We start from the raw sequence: 21,311 nt of genomic DNA, 5'->3' as shown, positions 1-21,311 counted from the left end.
ATGCAATCTATTTCCCCCCTTTTTCCATTGGCACAATACAATTTGTTTTTATGTGTTACAGATTTCTCAGACTTTCTAGCTACTGGGCCTTACACCTAAGGGAGCTATTTCATATTAGAAGCTTCAAGAGTCCTCCCTTAAGGGAGAGTTCCTATATTTTAACAGTGCTATTTTTGCTATTACCCAATAGAAAGCGCGATGGGACTGGTTTTGTCTTTACTGGGATTTATCAGCCCCATCTTTGCACCAAGGACTGTGAATTCAAAACTCAGTAAAGGGTTTGGCATATGGACACTAGCTGGAGCTGGTGAATCTCAGTACAAGCAAAATTAATCACATAGTACCTCCTGATGGTCAGTAGCAATTATAGCAACCATTTATTTTACCCCAGTAGTCCTAACAGCACACATTACAATTGCAAATGAAATCTTGTTCAAGTGCAGCAGCCTTTTGTTAGCTCTTTTATGTCAGGGTCTTAGTATTAAATTGGCATCCTGTGCTTACAGAGTCTTTGGCTTTCCGGTCCACTACACGGATGTGTCCAACATGAGCCGCCTGGCAAGGCAGAGACTGCTGGGTCGTTCCTGGAGCGTGCCGGTGATCCGCCATCTCTTCGCCCCCTTAAAGGAGTACTTTGCCTGTGTTTAAAGAGACATAACCACAAAACTGGCAAAGCGGAGGAGGAGTCTCAAACACAACCACCCCCAGGAACAGAAGAGAAGTGGCACCAGAATGGAGGAAATGGCTGGTGGGTGAGAGGGTGGGAGAGGGCAGCCCGCATACATATGCAGCTCCCATCACCCAAATCTTCACCCATCCTCTCCCCAATTTGAAATGCCCCAATCAAACCAACCAATCCCACTTTCTGTTGGTAATCCTTTAATTTCCTGCTCTTTCTGGATGGGTTTGCCTGTTAGTTTGGTTTCTGCCGCTCCTCGGCTGAGCCCCCAGCAATGCGGGCTGTCCACTGATGCCCCGCAAAAGAGAAATTTCCAGCCAAGCCCAAAGCTGAATGGGCCTTGGGGCTTTATTGCCCAAGCTCAGTTTAGGAGCACAAAATGAGGTGCAGCGGGACCTCCTTGCGTCTTATCAGCGCCATTCCTGGGCCGAGCGCAAGCTGGGAAGCTCCCAGTCCTACCTGGTCCCCCCAAGCCACACACTAGAGTATTTGGGTGCCTATCACACAGGAGACCTTGATACACCCTGCTCCTACAGCCGCTCTTACCTCTTGTTTACAGTTTATATATATGTGAGAGTTATGTGAGAGAAATATCTATATATAAAAGGTACTGTTACTACTGTACAACTGACTTTCAAAATGGTGCTTCTACAACCACAGAGGGTGGGGCTGAGGGCAGCTTCCGTGGTGCTTCACATGCTAGCCCGCAGGAATGGTGGGGGGAGCTTTTCCAACTGATTGCAGCCCCATCTTAATAAGGGAGAGAAGGCTGACGGGCACCATTCTCCGCCCCGGGTGGCATGCAATAATACTTTTCTTCCTGAAAAGGCAAACCTCCCTCAGGCCAGGGGCTTGGGCCTTGCTAGATGGGGCTAACCTACCCCCCTACCCTCCCCCGCAGAGCTCCAGGCCGGGGCCCTAATGTTAGTGGTGCTTTATTGAAATTGGCGTTTTCTGGGGCCCCACCCATCACCAACCTGGCTGCCAGACCAGGAGGCAGAGAGCACCCAAGGACCAGCAGTGCTTGTTTTGGTCATCTCTGAACTCACTGGCTGTAAGGTTCCTGATCAGATCTTTTGGTTCTGCTCCTTTTCTCCATGTTTGCCCCTTAAAAGACAAATTCAGCTGCAGAATAACTATGGGGATAGGGAGGCAGAGAAAGAGAGAGGGAAGAGCCCCCGCCATCCTGCACTGCAGTAACCCTTCTGCCCCGTTCCTTTGTGATTTTGTGTGTTCGGAGGTCAGCACCTGCTGCCCTTCCTTCTCCCCCCCCCCCTCCTTTCTATTTGTGGCTGACACAAATTTATTATAGACTTCCTGTTTTGCTTGATCAGACTCTGGCTGTGCTACCTTTCTCCTCCCCCCACACACATGTTGAGGGTACAGAGGGGCAAAAATAAAGGTGGGCAGTTCTCACGTGAAGAGAGTCTCACCAGGACCTGATGAACTCTCGTGTGCAAGGTCTGGCTTAGGAGTCAAATTTCCTGGAGTATATCTTGGTAATTGTGTGCACTTTACTCTTTGGGGCAAGGGGATAAATGACCTTCACCATGAGTCTGTGATGCACAATGTATAAGGGATGGCCACTGGGCTCTGGTCAATCCTTAGTGCATGGACTTGGAGGCTGCTTCTCCCTTCTGCTTGCAGAGACTGATCCCAACAGGGTCCAAAATTCTTGGTGCTAATGGGGATATCTCTTCCCTACTCCCCCACCAACCAGCTTTTGCCTCAGTAGCTTTTCCATCTGCGCCTCCACAGGGGACAGCATCTCCCCTCTGCTCCTGTCTTCCCTGTGTCCATGGTGCTCTCGGAGGCAATGGAGTAGATGCTGAGGCAAAACTCGGGAGCAGGCGGGAATGATTGTGGAAGATAGCAGATCTCCCTCTGCCTTCTCATTAACACTCCCCAGCGCAATCTCTTGAGCGGTGAAACAGTTGGCAGCAGACAAGGAAGGTCTCTGTTGAAGGCTGTTGGTCTTGGTGCTAAAATTTGGGGGAGTTAGGGTGGCAGGTAGGTGCCTCTGCTCACTTCCTTTCAAACTGTGAAGGGTGTTGGGGTCTCGCTCAGGGCCGAATGGGGAAGGGAGAACGGTGGGTACTTCGGATGGGGCTGTCTGGCAAGATACGTCCCCCCCCCCACCTGTTGCCTCCATGATAGGCAGTCTCCTTCACACTCCATTCTTCCTCTGACCCCATTGGTCGTTGTTTCGGTGACTGCCTGTCTGCGCAAAATTCTTCAAAGGGAGGTTTTCCTTACAACAGGATTTCCAAGCCTTCCCAACCCATTTGCCACAAAGCTAGGGGGAGAGATTCCCTCTGGGTTTCTTGTAGTCTAGTTTCACTGGTGCTAAATGGGAAGTATTTATTGGAAGAGTCTAGCTCAATGAACTGAGTACATCTTTTCCATGTAGAAGATCTTAAAATTGAAACCCGGGCATTTCCAAGTGGTGCTGGAAAAAACTCCTGCCTGAAACCTTGTAGAGATCCTTTCACTCAGGGTTGACAGTACTAGGTTAAGGGATCTATGCTATAATTCAGAAAATAAGGCAGCTTCCTACGAGTTTGTCCTTGGCTGATGTCCAGCCAAAGTAATCTGAGCCAAAGGGCTGGTTGAAGGAGAGGAGGCTCTAGGTATCTCCCCCAAATGGTGGGAAGGGGTATGGGTTGTTTTTTTTTTCTTTTCCCAATTGTATGCTTCAGAGAAGAATCTATTTGGGGGGGAAGGTATACCTTTAGTAGCTACACCCTTTTCTCCCCAAAGTCTTCCTTTCAGCATATTCAGTTTAGACATGGGGCTGGCCACATAATTCCTAAAGTCGGTTCCAGTAGCTGTCAGCTTCGCTGGATCCTCAGTGTATTCATGGCACTGCCAGTAGACTTTAGTTCGGAACAGTCCAACCTCTCTTCAAGCAGGGCACTGCACCCATCCAGTTCTGTCCCCAAACTGGAAGTGGCCTCTTGGGAAGCCTTTATTTGTGTTGTCTTTCAAATGTTCCTGATGTATTTGCCTTGGGCCTGTTTCACTGTCCACCACAGAATCCAGCTGTTTTCCCAATGTGGTGGGGAGCAAGAGGGGAGACTGAGTTTACAAACTGATGTGACTCAGATCTTTTTACAAAGAGCCCTTTTGTCAAGGTTGCACAGCCCTAGACTGAAAAGCAAAGCAACCGGGCCCCTCCTGCCCCCATTGCCTGAATTCCTTTGGCATTTGCAGAGGGACAAGGTGACAACCAAGGTGCTAAACAAGTTTTATTACAGATCTCTATTAACTTAAGTCTGCTGTCTGGACAATGACTGTTTTGTTTTTCTTGTAGTGAAGTTTAAAAGAGCTCTATTATTTTACTCTTATATATTATTATAAAAAAAGGCATTTTAACTTTGTACTTGAAACCTAAAGAAAAAGATTTCATGTGTTTTAGCTTAGACATTGAAGTAGCTGAGACGCTTTACTGTTTGTGGGAAACCATGTATTCATGCTGAAAATAAACTGTGTTGAGATCCTGGGAAGAGCTCAGCCCTGTTCCCTGCTCTCCAGCCGCCTCCCATCTGACATTCCATGCAGCTCAACCCAGATGTCCTTCCTTTCCTTTTTCAGTTCCATTCTCCCAGCCCTTCCGTCTTTTTCTTTCTGGATGATTTTGGGATGCCCCATCTTCTTCAGATGCTTTTTTTTTTTTAGGATTGCTTCTATATTTATTGACAAATAAATAATGTACATTTCAGAGTATGGTTCTGCTTTGCCAGGGTCGGGGAGGCCCATCTCCCCATCCCTATGGGCAGGCTGTTGTATCTCTGTGTAAGTATTGCTCGTGACATAGCTGTTTTATAAACTAATTAAAAGGTCAATGGTGCAGCAGATGTTAGAAAGTCTGTCCGTTCCGCCTCCATCCCATCCTTTGCATCTTTCTTTTGTGCTCAGAACACTCGAATAAGGAAGGCTCCTTGCTGATGTACTTGTGCTGGAGAACACTTGAATAAATGTTCTGCTTTGTGCAAAAAGAAAAGAGAAAGGAGGCTGTCTGCTGTCATGTGCTTTTTGTATCCCTGTGTCCATGAGTGTTTATAGGTGCTCTTGAGGCTGTGCTGGTGGGATTAAAGTAATACCCGAGGAATCCAAGTTGGATAAAATGGGTAGCACACCTTATCAACAGGAAAATAACATCACTGCAACGGGGAAATAAACATCACTACAGATTCATGTAGTTTTTTTTTTTAAAGTTACATATAATACAGAAAATGTTAGAGCATTTGCTTCCTATTTTGAAGTTACTGCATTTGTAGAAGCACTTCTCTACCGAATACACTTCTAGGAAACATACATGATGTTGACAGGAATCTGTTAGTAGGTGCTGTTAAAACTGACAAAAAATAGATAATAGAATATCATGGAGGAAATCTATATGGTTGCCAAGAGTTGGCATTGACTTGATGGTACATAAACAACAGTGGCAAATTATAATTTAAAATACAAATGTATTTAGAAATATTTTAATTATAAATGTGCACATTTTTCTAATAAGAACATAACAAATCTGGAAGTAATGTTGCTAAACTGAAACTAACATAATATTGTGGTTGTCTTTAATTTTTATAGATACTGTAGGGGAGAAACTAGAATTCATAGGAAAGCAAAAGAGTTATGGATTTAATTTCTGAGAAGGATACTTTCAACATCATTTTTTTCCCTTTGAAACCCTCTTCACAACAGCATTCTAAAACAGATTGCATTTGCACAATTCAGTTAACTTATTAAATTAATCCTGGTTTGGAGGTTGCCCAACACAATGAACCATAGACTAATCAAACTGACGGTTTGCACAATAAGCTAAACTCCAAAGAAACTAACCCAACAGAAGCAATAACTAAACATACACAAATGCAGCCGCTTGATCTTTGCCAGTATGATTCTGGCAAGTTCTGTGAACACAGATAGATAACCTGTTAAATACAAATAGTTCTTTGTTGTTGTTCAGTGAACCCTAGTTTGAATTGTAGTTATGAATAGAACACATGTATTAGGAAGATGAGGGTGCCATTGTATATAGTGTCTTTTTTCCCCATGAAAATGATACAGTAGGAGCATTTTCTGAGCTGTTCTATCTGAACAACTTAAAGCTATATTATAGTTTGACTTTCATTTCTTCTAGTATATTTAATGTACTGTTTTTTATCCAACAGAATGTATGTAGCTCAAGGTTGAACTATGGGGTCCCTGGTGCTCTCTGAGCTTGGTTGTTTGCTTGCAGATGTTTTATTGCCCAGGAAGGTAATATCAGTGGGGCATTGATGATATTGCCTAGTTGGGTAATAAAATGTCTGCAAGTAAAACAACCGGACTCAGAGCATTAAAGATTTCAATTTATTTTATGAATATATATGCTGATAATTAAGTTTATATTGTGATTTGCATAATATAATTTTTAGTATATAAAATGTCTTCAAAAACAGCTGTTTGCAGTTAGAATGGTGATGAAAAGGCTAACATGCTCAGCTCTGTGGTCTTAATTAGATGGTTAGAATTCTCTTACTAGTTTATAGCTGCTTCCTGAAATTGACAATACCCCTAATTAGTTTCGTGCAAGTAGTCCTGTGACTTATAACTGGTCCTCACACTTAACTGTCGCAGTGTCCTCACATTCACACGCTTGCAATCCAGGTACTTGGCAATTGGACAATTGCAGCATCCCACAATCATGTGGGCACCACTTGCGACCTTCCCAACCATCTTCTGATAAGGAAAGTCAATAGGAGAGCCAGCAGGAAAGTTCACAAGTTGCAATCACATGATGTCTCCTTAACAACCACGACGATTTGTTTAATTTTGCTTACCACAGCAAAACTACAATCTGAATTGTAGTAAATCAAGAGGCCCTATACAGGCTTTAACAGCTGCATTCTTTTGAGTGTATGCCCCATTGTGTACCTACTTACTCTCTTGTAATTCCTTTCTCTCCAGTGAATGTAAATACAAACCTCTCCTTGCTAATTATCCCAGCATCAGATCATTTCAACGGAGGGAGGGAGGGCTTAAGACAATGGCCCTCAACCTTTTGGGTACTAGAAACTGGTTCTGTGGGAAAAAAACCTTTGTGTGTGTGTTGTGGTTTCCTGTGCTACCTAGATCCCACACGCATTCAGGTGAAGTTTCATTTGCTTCCATGGCCTAGTTCCTAACAGGCCATGGATCAAAGACTGAGGGTCGGTAACCCATGCTATAAGATTTACCCGGCCTCCTTGTGAATCTTGCTCCAGAAATCTTTTCTGTTATTTCATTTCACTCAGCTGTTTAGGGCTATATCCTTCTGATACTACAAAGGAAAGCTGAAGTAAAATAAATGTAGTCATGATTTTTCACTTTGCATCTGCTGACCAATTCTTTACTAAATGACGACAACCTGTATTGTGCAAAGTGCTTCACATGACACAGCATGGACACTTTGTTAGGCTACAGTTGGACATAGCCCAATACTATGAAAGAACTGAAAGTACAAGAAAACATTAAAACAGCCCTGTAATTCTTTACATAATATTTCAATGAACAAGCCCAAGGGCAGACTGTCAAGTGGGATTTTATGCTCTGCATTTCATTCCTGTCTCAATAGCAAAATGACTTTTTTGGAACAATATTTGTCAATTATAGATTTCCTTCAGGATCTTTTCAGATTACAATACTTCAGCTGCTTGGATTTGGCTGAATGGTTACAGTAATACGTACATGAGGTTCTAAAAAGTGACATTTTGAAGCACTAAAAGGATTTACTTCATTAGGAGCAGTTTCCTCAAACTGCGCAATGATTTCTTGGTCAGTTAGAAAATAGGTAAAAAGCTCAAGAACACTCAATGTGGATTAAACAGATTTTAAAATCTATCAACTACATTATTACTCATAACCAAGAAAACAAGCAAATGGGCCATCAAACAAATCAACCCAGAATTCTCATTCAAGGCACAAACAACCAGGCTAAAATTATACATGGTACATATTATGAGAAGACTTAAATCTAGAGAAATCTATAATGCTGGGAAAGGTGGAAAGAAAAGAGGACGGACTCAATTATATGTTACAGATTCATTGGTGAAAGAACCAAGCTGGGGATAGGCTGTCCGGATAAGATTTAAACCACAAACTAACCACAGTGTTCACCTAATGTTATGCAAATTATGCACAGGGTTCACCTAACATTATGCAAATTATACACAAGGTTCACATAACATGCAAAAATTTAGCCAGCTAATTTGTTCAGTAAGTTACAAAATACAAGTCAGATCCTGAGTTTATTCTGCCAAATACGAATATTTACACCCCATTAACCAATGGGAATATTTGTTTCTCATGCAAAAGGATACTTTTCTTCTCTATAAAAAGTACAGGCAGCCATTTTGGTTCTTGAATAAATATTTCAAATAGTAAACTATTTGTATTTCTTCCCATGTTCTAAGGAAACCCACTGCAGTACATCTATCTGCCTTTCTCTAAGTATCTGAGGTAACTGCTGTCTGACACAAGCAGAATAACAGAGTTGAAAGGGACCTTGAAGGTCTAGTTCAACCCCCTGCTCAGCAGGAAACCCTACAACATTTCAGACAAATGGTTGTTCAAGCAAGCTCCATTCATCCTAGGTATCATGGTAGATTTCCTCATATGCTGAGGAGACAGACTGGGCCAGGGAATATTATTTGTTTGGCCCCTAGTCTTTAGTAAGATGTTTCTGAAAGCTGAGAAAAGGTTTACTTATTTTGAAATGTTTACATCATGCACACACGAATATACACACTAATGACATGAGTTTGGGAAGAAAACTGCTGTGCTACAATGCCCTTAGCCTCAAATGCAATGTTCACCTGTTGGATTCACATACTGAAACTATAGGATGATTTAATATGAAGGGTTCAGGCAACATGATAATGTAGTGGTTGGATTTCCACAACACCAAAGGAAATTGGTTCTGGCAGAGGAGATTTCCAGGAGTCAGCAGCAATACAGTTGATATGAGTGGAGGTTTCATGCTGTGAATAGGCATAGCATTCCATTCGCTGTCCAAGGTACTAGACTGTCTCCTGCTTGCTTGCTGATGAGGAAAAAGGACTAAGTATTCCAGCCACCTTTAGATTTACCAGGTGTAAAATGTCTTTGCGTGGAGGTGCATGTGCATATATGTGTGCACATGTATGAGTTAGAGGCAGAGGAACATATTAATTTCTACTACATTAATTTCTACTACTTTCTATTACATATTAATTTCTTTCTACTGAATATTATTGAATTGAGAAAAGTATATCAAGACATCACAGCTCTTTTATACAACAGAAAATAAACAAGAATATAAGCTATTAAATCACTATGTTTTCTACTGACAGAATTCTGGGCCATATCATATTAAAGACTCAAGGTAGATAATAAAAAGTATACACAGGCAGCTTTCATAATCCAGTTCTGATTAATATTTCTTGCATGCAGCAAAAAAGTGCACAGTATTTCTGGCTGAGAAAACAGAACAACAGAAATCTATGTATGTTGTGTGCATAGTCAATGGATTTAAGAAAGCAAGTGTCCCTATCAAGACATTTTCCGTCTCTCTCTTTTTTTAAGTTATATTTTTTGCAATATCCTAATTGCATTAAACTCTGGAAAACTGAGGTGCAGTGGAAGATTTTGCCCAGGAGAGGGTACTCTAGTGTAAGATTCCATTTTCAATGACTAGGCTCTTCCTTGGTTTTGCCATCATCCTGTACTTCCCTTGTTCCCCTTCGTGATCCCCAATCCAATTTTTAAAGCCCCAAACTCCCGTGATTTATCACAACTTTTACACCCTGAATTTTGAAAAGTTCTATCAAGATGATAACAATTATTGCAACAACTGCTATTTTAAAAAAACAACGTATTTGAACACAGGTTTATACCACTTTTGTGCCTTGTTGTCTTCTGGACCTTTCTCCTGACTGACCTTTCTGAAGCATATTTAAACATTTCTTACCTTCATTATAGAGCCATATCCTCTTTGCTTGTTCATTGTATCACAGGTGATGCTTTCCATAACTTACTTTCTTCTTTTCTGAACATTGAAAAGTTTAAAACAGTAATACCATACTATTCTTTAAAATAGTTCAAGATCACTGTTAGAACTTTTAAAATGTTTTAAAATTAAATGGCAAAATTAACATAAAATTAAGTATGAACCATGACATTGGCAGAACAGCAGTGGAATAAAATAAAGTACCACATGACAGCAATACTGTCATATCAATACTATTACCAAGTTTGTTACTTTTATTTGTTTCTGCCTACCTGCCCATAAGACATATCTTCTTCTGTTAGGAGAAAACATGTATAATGCAAATATCAAGATAGTTCCTGTCTATGACTAAACAAGATTTAGAAACACCTAAGTAAGCTTTCGATCAAGGGTAATCTTAGCAACTAAACTGTCATATAAGAAAAGAACATCATTCATCTTTCTTGGACCTAAAACGCTAAAAACTTTAAAAGATCATCAATAAGATTTCAAAATGAATTTGGCAACCAACTGAGACTCACTCAGCAGAACACCTGACTTTTTAATAAAAAAGCTTAGTTAAGGATCTAGGTGACACGTTCTTATTTCATCCATTTAAAAAGCCATCCCATTTCTTTGGCAATATTCTTATGACTAGAAACCAAGAACAATACAGGATGACATGACACAAATGGATGGATTAAAATTTCTAGCATTTTTTTTCTTCACAAAATGATTAGCATTAGTGGTAGGTGATAATATTGAAGGATCTTGTTTATTAATTTCTGTGCTTGCAAAAATAAATTTTCTCTGAAAGGACAAATTTACTGAGAATAATTATTCATAATCAAGAGAAAAACAACAATGGCCACAGAGGATTCTGGAATGGGTGGCCAGAACAAATCTCCCCCCCCCCAACTTAGAAATTCCATTTTTGGCATATACTGATATGCTACTGTGTATCAGACTAATACCAGTTGGAAGGTACCTTGAAGCGATTCTAGTCCAATCCCCTGCTCAAGCAGGCAGCCCTATACAAATGGTTATCCAGTCTCTTCTTAAAAACCTCCAGTGTTGGAGTAGCCACAACTTCTGAAGGCAAGCTGATTGTTTTCACTGTTAGGAAATTTCTCCTTAGTTCTAGGTTGCTTTTCTCCTTGATTAATTTCCATCCATTGCTTCTTGTTCTGCCTTCAGGTGCTTTGAAGAATAGGTTGTCCCCCTCTTCTTTGTAACAGCGCCTTAAATATGGAGTAATTCTATTGTGTCACCCCAGTCATTCTTTTCATTAAATGGACATACACAATTCCTGGAACTGTTCTTTGTATGTTTAACCTCGAGTCCCCTAATCATCTTTGTTGCTCTTCTCTGCACTCTTTTTAGAGTATCAACATCTTTTTATATTTGGCAAGCAAAACTGGATGCAGTACTCTAAGTGTGGCCTTTCCATGGCATTATAAATCAGCACTAACACTTCACATGATCTTGATTCTATCCCTCTGGTTATGCAGCCTAGATCTGTGTTGGCTTTTTTGGCACCTGTGCTACACTGTTGACTCATACTTAAGTGGTTGTCCACTAGGACTCCAAGATCCCTCTCACAGTTACTACCATTGAGCCAGTACCATTTATTCCATACCTGTGCATTTGGTTTTTCTTGCCTAAATGTAGAACATTACTTTTCTCACCACTGAATTTCATTTTGTTAGATAGGGCCCAGTGTTCAAGTCTGTTGAGATCCTTCTGTATCTTGAGCCTATCTTCTTCCTGCCATCTTGGTGTCATCTGCAAATTTGATGAGTTCCCCTTCTATCCCCTCATCTAAATCATGCATTACAATATTGAAGACTATTGGACCTATGACAGAGCCTTGGGTTACCCACTGCATACTTCCCTCCATGTAAATACAGTTCCATTGAGGACTACATGTTGAGTGAGGTTGATCAGCCAGTTATGAATCCATCTGGTGGTGATGCTGTCTAACCCACATTTTTCTATCTTATCGAATAGTAGCTTGTGGTCTACTTTAATCTGTGGTATGCTATTAGTGCTTTTATATGTGTTAGGGAGACTGAGATACAAAGCACTTGAAGGTAAGCAAGATTTAAAAAGGCTTCATGTGTTGCCTACTTTCTCTAAAGAGCACCAGATTATCATTGCTTTGGGACATGCAGATTCATTCATTCATATAGAATGAAACAGAAAGCCATCAGCACCGAAATACAGGTGACAAAACTAGTTCCAATTCAGGTCAGGATACCATATTAACCATAGTTGTAGAAAACAAAAACAAAAATAGTATTTGAACCAACTCCTGTTCAACATGAAGAAAAGGAGCTCCTAACAGTTAAGATCAGTGTAGTCCCATTATTGCCTTCCCAGCATCTTTGTTTCTAACTTGAGCTTGCAGTCCAAGTTACAGTCCTAGATGTAACCCTCACCACCAAGGAAGCCCTCCCCTCTTAATACGCCCTATACTAGAGGGGTCGTCTTTGGTCCTCAAAGAGGCCCCTGTGTCTGCTCCACAATCACCATGGTAACCTAGGCACCGGTTCAGAGGATGGAGGAGGCCGCACCCTACCCTTCAAGGCTTGTTCGTCTGATTGGCGCTGAGCCTATCGGGAATCGTAGTTCTCTGCTGCTTAGGGCCCCGCCCCCCCAGAGGCAAGGGAAGAGCTGCCATTGGTCCAAGAGATAGAGGGCGGGCAGGATCCCTCCCTCCTCCTCGCTCGGAGGGCAGCAGGTGAACGCGGGTGGCAGCTGGGCGAGGACGATCGGCGGCGGACAAGCTAGCCAGCGGGCGTTGGGAACGGTCATCGCAGGGTGAGTAGAAAGGGGTCGAGGGGAGGACGTCGGATTCCATCCCTCTCTGCAGACGCGGGAAGTCGGGCGGGCGAGCCGACCGAGCGATGCAGAGTCTACCTGGATAAAGCATCTGCGGGCTCAGTTAAAGATAGCGGAGCCGCGGAGCGGGAACCGCGCGGTCCCCTCGACGCCTTGCGGGAGCTGCGTCGGGGGCTGCTTTCTCTGCGGGGCGGACGGTGGGGCGATGAGCCGGGGCGTGTCTTCCCCCTTTGTCTCGGGGTTTGGGACCAGCAGAAGCTGCTGCCCGTCGCAGCCCAGGAGCGGCATCGATTGCCTGTAGGAGAAGGGCGGGTGGCTGTGCGCGGGGAGGCGTGGGGTGCTTTGCACCTGTGCGCGCCCTTCTCTCTCCCCCCCACCCCCCGGACGCTTAGTTTGCCTCCCGGCGAGTTGGCTAGCTAAGGCCGCGGGCGATTGGCGGGAAGGGTGTAGCCGGCGTCCGCGCCCGGCCTTGGCACTTGAGCCTATTCGGGTGCTCGTCGGCCGGCAGCCCTCGCCGCCTTGCTCGGACGCCTCCCTCTCCCTTTGGGATGCTCCTGGAGGCGACGCTCTTTGTGCGCCTGCGGCGAGGCGAGGAGGGCGACGGTGGGGCCTTTGTCTGCGCGCGCTGGACTAGTCGCTGCCCTTTCTCAGGGGACGCGCAAGAAGAAGGGCGGGGCAGCGGCTCCGGCTGTTTCGGTGTGGTGAGGGTGGGGGTAGGGGTGGGTGGGGGGCTGCCGACTGACAAAGGCTTCCTCACTGGGAATTGGCGCAGGGCTGGGCTTGGTCGGGCTTCGCCGACCTCCCCTTTCCAGTGCAGCTCCAGCTTGATAGCATCGGCCCTCCAACGCCTGTCTAGACTTGGGGACCCTCCTATTTCCCAGCTGGGAAACAGGCAGCAGGTGGAAGGCTCCTTTCCCAGCTTCACAGTGAAGAAAGGCTGTGGATTTAGCAACTTCTAGACAGCTTCTGTAAAGAGAAAAAGGGGTATGGGCCAGACTCATTGAAAAGTTGATTTAGTCATTTTTTGCCTAGTGGTCGGATTCGTATGGGAACGCTTCGGGCTAAAAGTAAAGAAGGCTGGCTCCTTTGTGGCTCAGCGTTTTCAACATTCAATCGTAGCCTTGGCCTGTTGTGAGAACTAAATGGTCGTGTCATTGTATGGTTTTATTTATTTGGGCAGAACATCTTCTAGGAACATAGCAAGTGTGTTTTATAGTCCAGTTCCAAATTTAATGTATAATACTAATCTAAGTAATTTATAAGATTTGGGAAAGATGATACACACAGACTGCTTTCCTAGAAGAGATGCCTCTGGGTCGTATCTAAAAAACAAAGGTAAAGGTATCTGTTTCTGTGCCACCAGTGCATGTTGAAAGAGTAGCCAAGAATTTCCAATGATGGAAAAACACGCCTATTGCTAATAATGAAGATTTTACTCAACTTGCCTTGTGTGTTCTATTCTGCTTTGACTTACAGAATTCCATCCATTCCATATGAACCATTTTGCCTTAGAATGCCTGAAGTGCTTGGTTCTACTTAGCAAAAAAGAAGCCTCTTCTGGGAGGTTTCTCGTTGATCTAGTAGTCCATTATAAACCATAGAGCAGTTAAAAGTAGTCTCCCTGGAAAAAGAATGCTTGACCTGATGGAAGGGTCACTCCATGAGTCTTGTACTCATTCAGACACCAAGTCTAAGTAGAGGAACCTTTAGAGAAAAGAGATATGTTTGATTACTGGATTTAGCTGCTAGCTCTCTCTCTCTCTCTCTCTCTCTCTCTCTCTCTCTCTCTCTGTGTGTGTGTCCTGCCTTTTAAAAACCAGAAAGAATCAGTTTCCTATGTTGAATTCACCTCTATGCAATATACCGAACAAGGACCATGTATTCTGTATCTTGTTCCTTCTCACAACTTTCTCTTTGCCTGATTTTTCTTTATTTCTAATACAATTAAAGCTAAGTGGGACATCCTTGCAATTAGGCTAGAGAAGATACAGTAGGTGCAGCCTTTTCTCTGTCACACTGCTTTCTCCCTGACATCTATCAAGGGAGTTGCTGATTGCCCAGCCTGGATTCTTTGGAGAAGGAAATCCCACCTAAATCTTTGTATTAAACTAAGCATTGATTCTTGATTAACAGAAGACATTTTGCATGCAAATAGCCTTGGAGTTGTTTCCTTTTTTAGAGAGAAACTCTTGTCTCAGCATGTTTACTTAGAAGTAAAACTTACAATAGTCAAATGGAATTTAATTTCCTAGCAATATACTAGACCTTTAATATTACGGACTGAATCTGTACTCAAAAATGTTGTTTTTCTGACAATGTATTGGGAACAAGCAGGTTTATATAAGTATTTGTCCTGGGCAAGGTTGCTTTCTCCTTTTGGGCTGTTTAGTTGTTCCTCTTGCAAAAGACTTGAGACCCTCTGGACCTATTATCCTTTAGATTTCTGAAACTACAACTTCCATCCTCCTCCATAAATATAAACAATAATAATGAATGTGGAAAAATATGCACCAGAGTTGGAATTTACCTAGGAAAGTTGGGTCTTAAACAATAGTTGTTTAATTACTGCTTCTGTAGTCTAATTAAAACACAGTGCTACTCTGTGTGCAGAAGTCCCTCTGCAAATAAACTAACCCCTCTCCCCATCCACTTCCAAGTTCCTGAGCTGATTTCACAATATGCAAAGTTAACTCATTAGATTTTTAATAACTAGACTTGGTATCTGTATATTCATGTATTATATCCATTTTATTCTTGTAGCAGGTCTGGAAGTTAGACAAATATTAATATCTTCATATATCAAGTGGGGCTAAGAAAAGAAATGACTTGCCTCTATGATTCTGCAAATAATTTGTGACTGAGTGGGGCTCGAGCTAGGAGCTGCCTGGCTCTCCATTGTTGTGCTATGCACATTTAGAGTTCTAACAGAGCTGCAAGTTGTGAAGGAAACCTCTAATGATATGATGCAGCTGTTCAAGACAACAAAACGTCTTGAGCTGGCTTGACATCCACAGTCACGAAGGGATTTCTTCATTGCATGGATGAGGGGGTCCCTGAGGAGCATTCTCCTTCTGGTATATGGTCAATACCCTATAGTAGCCTTGTAAGGCATTACTATTGTTCAGCTTCCTTAAGGATAAATTCAGAGCAGCCTATGAAAGAGCCCCATCCTTTGGAGAAATGGGAGAAAAATTCAGTTTTTTTTTTAAATCAGAAACCCAATTTTACAAACTGCTAAAAGAAACAACATGAACATGGCCATAAGCCCAAGCTGAATCTTTATGAAGCCTCAACAAGCATGCTTGAAATGTGTCAGGCTATTTCTCTACAGGAGGAATACCACAGTTCCTATGTTTACTTGCAGTTCTACTTCTGATCATGTATGCTGGTAGCTCTGCATTACTTGGTTCCATCTAAATGCAGAGTGGTCAATCTGTCTATCTCTGCATCCAATGCCCTGTATTTGGCTCATTCCTTGCTTTTTTTTTTTTGCTAAGTGTTCCTTCATGTTATGGTGGGTTTGCCTTCATGTTATGGTCGGTTTGCTTTTCCTACCTACCAATTCAGAGGTGGTTCCAGGATTCATTGGAGAACTTAAGGGTTTGATCAGTGCTTCCTGACTAAGGGAAGAGAGGCTGAAGATGGCAAGGGGTTAATGCTCCCTCAATGTAGCAAGCATGCCAAAAATGTCACTATGTGACACTTTGACTTAGTTAAGAATATTCATCCATACATTATGCTATGAAGATGATGGAGTGGAAAAAGGAAGGAATGCCAAGGTAGGATAATTTTTATTTTACTAAACGTAATATATCACTCATTGGCTCTGGGTGATTTACAAGAAAAAACATTAAAAACAAGAAAAGTATAAAACTCAACAATAGAGAATGGCATAGATAACAAAAAAAATGAGCAGGAATGAAAAAGAAATTAACTTACCCAATTGAAAGGAGCTTCACTTATCCTCACCAAAGGCAAAGAGTAGGAAAAAGAAAGAGCAAGTGGGGAAAAGGCAATAATATAATATATGTGCATTAATCAGAATTCATATTATGGGCATACCATAAATTGAATCCCATATTGACCATATTGATTAAAACTCATATTGATAAAACTCATTAGGCTAAAATGTGGCTGTCTAATTTGTGGTTCAGTACATTGCATTAAATCTCAGAAAGAGGCAGCACCTGGGAATATTTGACAAGTAGTTTTGTGCTATTCAGCTCACTAAGGTTCCTGGCAATGCTCCAATTTTTCTCAAATTTGGAGGGAAGCCAGTATTCGATGGGTAGTCTGAAAAGTTGAAAATGGTCCCAAAAAGAAGATGACCAATGTATTTCAATATTATTGCCAAGAAAATGTTCATTATTTCATTTATTTAACTTTTATATACCGAAGTAGTATGACTCATGTTGGTTTATAATTATTAAAAAATTAAAGAAGACAAAACAATGTATGAATATGTCCACAGACTCAAGTTTGACTTGAAGGATACTTTACTTTTTTTAAAAAGCTATTATGGTTTCTTCAGTTTTGTGCAATCTTGGAGCTTGCAGATCTGCTGCAATTAGTATTTGAATTAGTATGGCTGAATTTCAGATTAAGAAAAATCTCATCAAACTGAATTGGAGCTGGGTTAAATGGGTTGACATTCTCTTCTCCCAGGTGTCCAATTGTAATTTAGCATGTGGAAAATGCTGCCTTCTGATAAGTGATTCTTTGGTTAAGATCATATATGACTGTTGCAGGAAGCAAACTCCTAGCATGGCTATATACAGCTAGGTTGTAGAAATCACTGAATAGAAAGGCATAGATCTTTTGGTGAGCTAGATCAGGGATGTCACACTCAAGGCATGTGGGCCAGATCCAGCCCATGGGGTCCTTAGATCTGGCCCGCGGGGCCACCCTGGAAACAATGAAAGACCAGCCTATGCCAGTGAAAATGGAGCTGGGTGGGGTGTCGCACGTAGCTCTCCTAAGTTCCGTTTTCGCTGGCAGAGGGCTGCAGAAGGCCACCGCTGCCGAAAATGGATGTCAAGCTGGCCACGCCCACCCTGGTCACACTCTCTGGCCATGCCCCCCCAGCCCTCCGTGTTCAAACACAACCTCGATGAAGCCCTCAATGAAATAGAGTTTAACACCCCTGATCTAAATGATTCCTTAGCTATGGCTGTTTGCTCTGCGTAACTTCTTTTTCATGGTTTCTCCTGTTGGAAAAAAGAGTAAAGGCATTGATGGTAAAGGAATTCATTTTTTGACTTCATTCCAGTTCATATTGTAACATAAAAATAGTTTAATAACTGATCCAGACTGATTTACTGCAGAAAGATTCGTGTCACTTTTTAAATAATTGATGCTTAATACTGAGGAATTGAATATGATGTGATATAGAAGTATATTCCAAAGCATGAAGCTTGCTTGAGGTGGTTCAGAGCTTCCTAAGCATTCTAGATGTCTAGAGATAATGATTTCTTTCATGCAATTGTCGAAGAATCAAGAGTTACGGATACAGATGTCAATATATAAATGTGTAAAACAGGCACATTGAAACAATTGTACCCCATCCTGAAAAAAGGTTAAAATATTAGATAGATACAAAGACAACTTGCAGCTGACTTCTAAATTATTTAATCCTACAATCTTTTTTTTAAAGCAGAGTAAATATTAAAAATTCAGTTGACAATTCTTGCTTTTTTAAAGCAGATATTCCTACCTTAACAAGATAGGTTTAAATCATTCTATGTGATGCATTTGAAGTATGTGTGTGCATGTAAACAAATGTGTATAAAGATTTTAAAAATAAGGAGGTCCCACTGAATTGAAAGCAAAATAATAATGTATTGGAGCTTGAAAATTTAGATAGTAAACATTTATGTAGAACTTGAAGTGTTAAAGCTATTTAGAAGCATACTTTTCAGTTTCTTAATTTTGTAAGATCACATAAATAATCCTCCTTACTGTTAAGAGTATTTTTAATGTACACATAATGCATGTTTTGCTTTAAACACATTCTTGTATATATAAGACATGGATCTAGTGCCTTCTTGATCTGTGTTTTAGTCATCATGCTACTTTATTTGAGTTTGGAATGCCTTATGAGGAAAATGGAAAGTTTTCCTCATGAGTTTTAAACATGATAACCAACAGTTTGTTTGGGCCTCAAAACCCATCAGTAACTTGCGTAATGACTTTAAAATTGGTGTTATCCTACAATGGTTCCAATAGTATGACCTTATTTAGAAGAAAATGTGATTAATAATGGCAGAGTAGAGAGCTCACAAAGCAATGGTTATGCATAAGGCAACTGGTTTTTTTTTCTTATTTCTTAATATGAAAGCTGGAACATTTATTAAGTAAAAGTTTTAAATAGATTTCAAAGACCAGAAAAATAAAATGTAATACAAATGTTCTTTTTCTTTGTGTCCTCTCTAGTTTAGAATTGATGAAATAATGCAATAGTGCATAATTATCAATAAATGGAACTATTGTTGCTGATAATTTAAGATAGAACTACATTTGACATTAAATGCATATTTTATTCAGTGTTCATGTATTTTTAATGCAACAAGCTTTGTTGGAAACTCATGCAAATTATGTCTGATCATTGGAAGTTTTAACCTTTTCTTTGCTGGCCTATAAATTCCTTTCATACGCATATCAATGTTGCTTTTATGATTTGGAATATTTTTTTTATAAGTGGCTATAAATAGATATTATATATATACCTATATATAATAAGTATAAGGAGGAGCAGGAGAAAAAGGAGAAGTTGATTATTTTAACTCAATGATGCACCTAATTTGATGTCTGTTGTGAAGTTTGGTTATCTGCAATAATAAATTAGCTAACTATTTAAACTATAGATCTATTAAAGGCTATGGTAGCTGAATGGAACATCCATGCATAAAAGGTGTATTGTACTCCATTAAGTGTGCAAAGTACATGTTCTGATGACTTAAACACTACAAAGCTTTGTATGATCTGTTAAGGGCCATACTTGGAAACCACAATTTCCATCAATCCATGGAAGGTGTGGAATGGTGCGATGTGGTTGTTTTGTTAGGTTTAAGGTACATTATTGTTCCTTTTAGAACTTCCCCAGTCCCTAAAAACAAAACCCAAACAGCTATTCCAGAGGCTCTGGGCGCCATAAAAGTGGTTATGGTAGGCTTCTTGCCCCGCCCCCAAGTATATTTTTTGCTCATTTGTTTTAAATATAAGTTGATATGGATTAACAAGAAAGAGAACTTGTTAGTCTACTCATTCTTGCCCTGTTATATGCTGCTGTAGTGAGTTTCCGAGGCTTTTGACTCACTGTTGATGGAAACCAAGAATCTGGCGATTGTTGGTTCTCCCCTTTCTTAAGATTGTCTTTCATTTTTATTAAAGAAAAGGTTGTTGCTTAAAACAACCACTACCAGTGGAACAGTGTAGTTGTAGCCTTTTTTGACTGGAGGTCTCATACAATATTCAAATATTTGGTTATTAAGCACTAAGAATATGCATGTGCAAATGATATAACGAATACATTTGTTCATTTTTTAGGTGAGCATTTTCTTGTGGAGTCTTCTGAGATAAATTTTTTGCAATGATAGTTTCCAAAAAGTCTATATTTTCACATCTCCAGTACTATATTGGGAAACAAGTATCTTTTTAAGTATAGCTCAAATGTTGTATTTTGGTTTTTTTTTTCTTTTTTACGATAGACAAGAATTTTAGTTCAGGCTTTTGAATATGGAGGATGTTGTAATGACGAGGCAGTCGAGTTGTTTGATCATGAACAACTGAATCATGATGATCTTTATTGGAGTCTAGTCTTGCATTTATACACATTTTTAATTATCCTCCATCATTGGTTAACTTTGGTTACTGCTTAACTTTCGTTACTGTTTAGCACAGTAATCCATACAATTAATTATCTCTAGTTAAAGTCTAACATGTGTTTACTTCCTCTCTCTAATCCTCCTTTAGATTAGTGACTTTGTTTACCTGAATTGTATTTGCTTGGAAACATTCTTTATCTGAGGTTTGCCATCCGAGATTGGAACATTCCTGCAATTACAACTCTACAGGAGGAACCCTAGCTTAATGTTTCATTTCTGGGTTCAAGCCCCAAATCTATAACTGGGAAATAGTGATCTGAAGTCAACAAGGCAAACTGCTCTGGACTAGAAGAACTAGCAGCCCAATTTAATTTAGAATATCTGATGAAACGTGGATTTAATTTCCTGCCTTTCTTCTACCAAGAAACTTTTTTGTTTTGTTTTGTGATTGCTCTGTAATGGGAGGAATTTGGGATTATCAAGAGCTCCAGGATTTGGGACTGTCTGAGGATTGATCCTTGCTGAATAAGATGCGGCAATGGAGTATTGCTGCTTTCGATGAATCACAGAAATTTAGGATGTGTTGAAATTGAATTTGTCTCATGGTTTGTTTTCTCTAAGCTTCCTGGAGATTGCAAAAATTGACTTGGTTTTAATTAAATGAGCTAATTTGCGTTATGTATTTATTTACTTACTTCCCTACATTTATATTTCCCACTTTTAGGAATTGAATAGGTTTCCCTATTCTATTTACGGTAGATGTTTGCAAATCACTGAAATTGCCTTGTCTCACTTTTGGAGCCAGAATAATAGCACTGAGTCTTCTATTTTCAGAGCAAGTTAATTTGATGTTAAATTCAGATGTTTTGCTAAATTGTAATGTATTTTTTTTATTTTTAGTTTAGTATAATGAGTAAACCCAGCTATTAGGAATGGCCTTGTGCAAATGAAGCTATTCTGTTTGTTGCATTAA

The 21,311-nt window shown here is 40.7% G+C and overlaps 2 protein-coding genes across 11 annotated transcripts in view; both read left to right on the top strand.

The window, feature by feature from the left end:
- Nucleotides 1-4,692, top strand: part of DNMT3A (DNA methyltransferase 3 alpha) — a 124,530-nt gene extending 119,838 nt beyond the window's left edge. For all 8 annotated transcript variants that reach the window (XM_087929038.1, XM_087929022.1, XM_087929041.1 and 5 more), the window contains one exon: nt 507-4,692. In XM_087929038.1, the coding sequence (XP_087785164.1) occupies nt 507-648 (142 nt within the window). In that variant the 3' untranslated portion in view covers nt 649-4,692. The remainder of the gene's footprint in view (nt 1-506) is intronic.
- A 7,678-nt stretch (nt 4,693-12,370) lies between these two features.
- Nucleotides 12,371-21,311, top strand: part of DPYSL5 (dihydropyrimidinase like 5) — a 60,384-nt gene continuing 51,443 nt past the window's right edge. For 2 of the 3 annotated variants that reach the window (XM_087929073.1, XM_026708528.2), the window contains exon 1: nt 12,371-12,494. The gene's annotated coding sequence lies outside the window, so the exon portion shown is untranslated. Of the gene's footprint in view, nt 12,495-13,356; nt 13,500-21,311 lie in introns of those variants that run through there. The other variant, XM_087929070.1, reaches the window with a different exon arrangement.

Source organism: Pseudonaja textilis, chromosome 1, assembly GCF_049901715.1.
Source record: "Pseudonaja textilis isolate UNSWEBS1 chromosome 1, rPseTex1.2, whole genome shotgun sequence".
Lineage (NCBI taxonomy): Eukaryota > Metazoa > Chordata > Lepidosauria > Squamata > Elapidae > Pseudonaja > Pseudonaja textilis.
The sequence above is the reverse complement of the archived record's forward strand: the minus strand, read 5'-3'. Positions and strand labels throughout refer to the sequence as shown.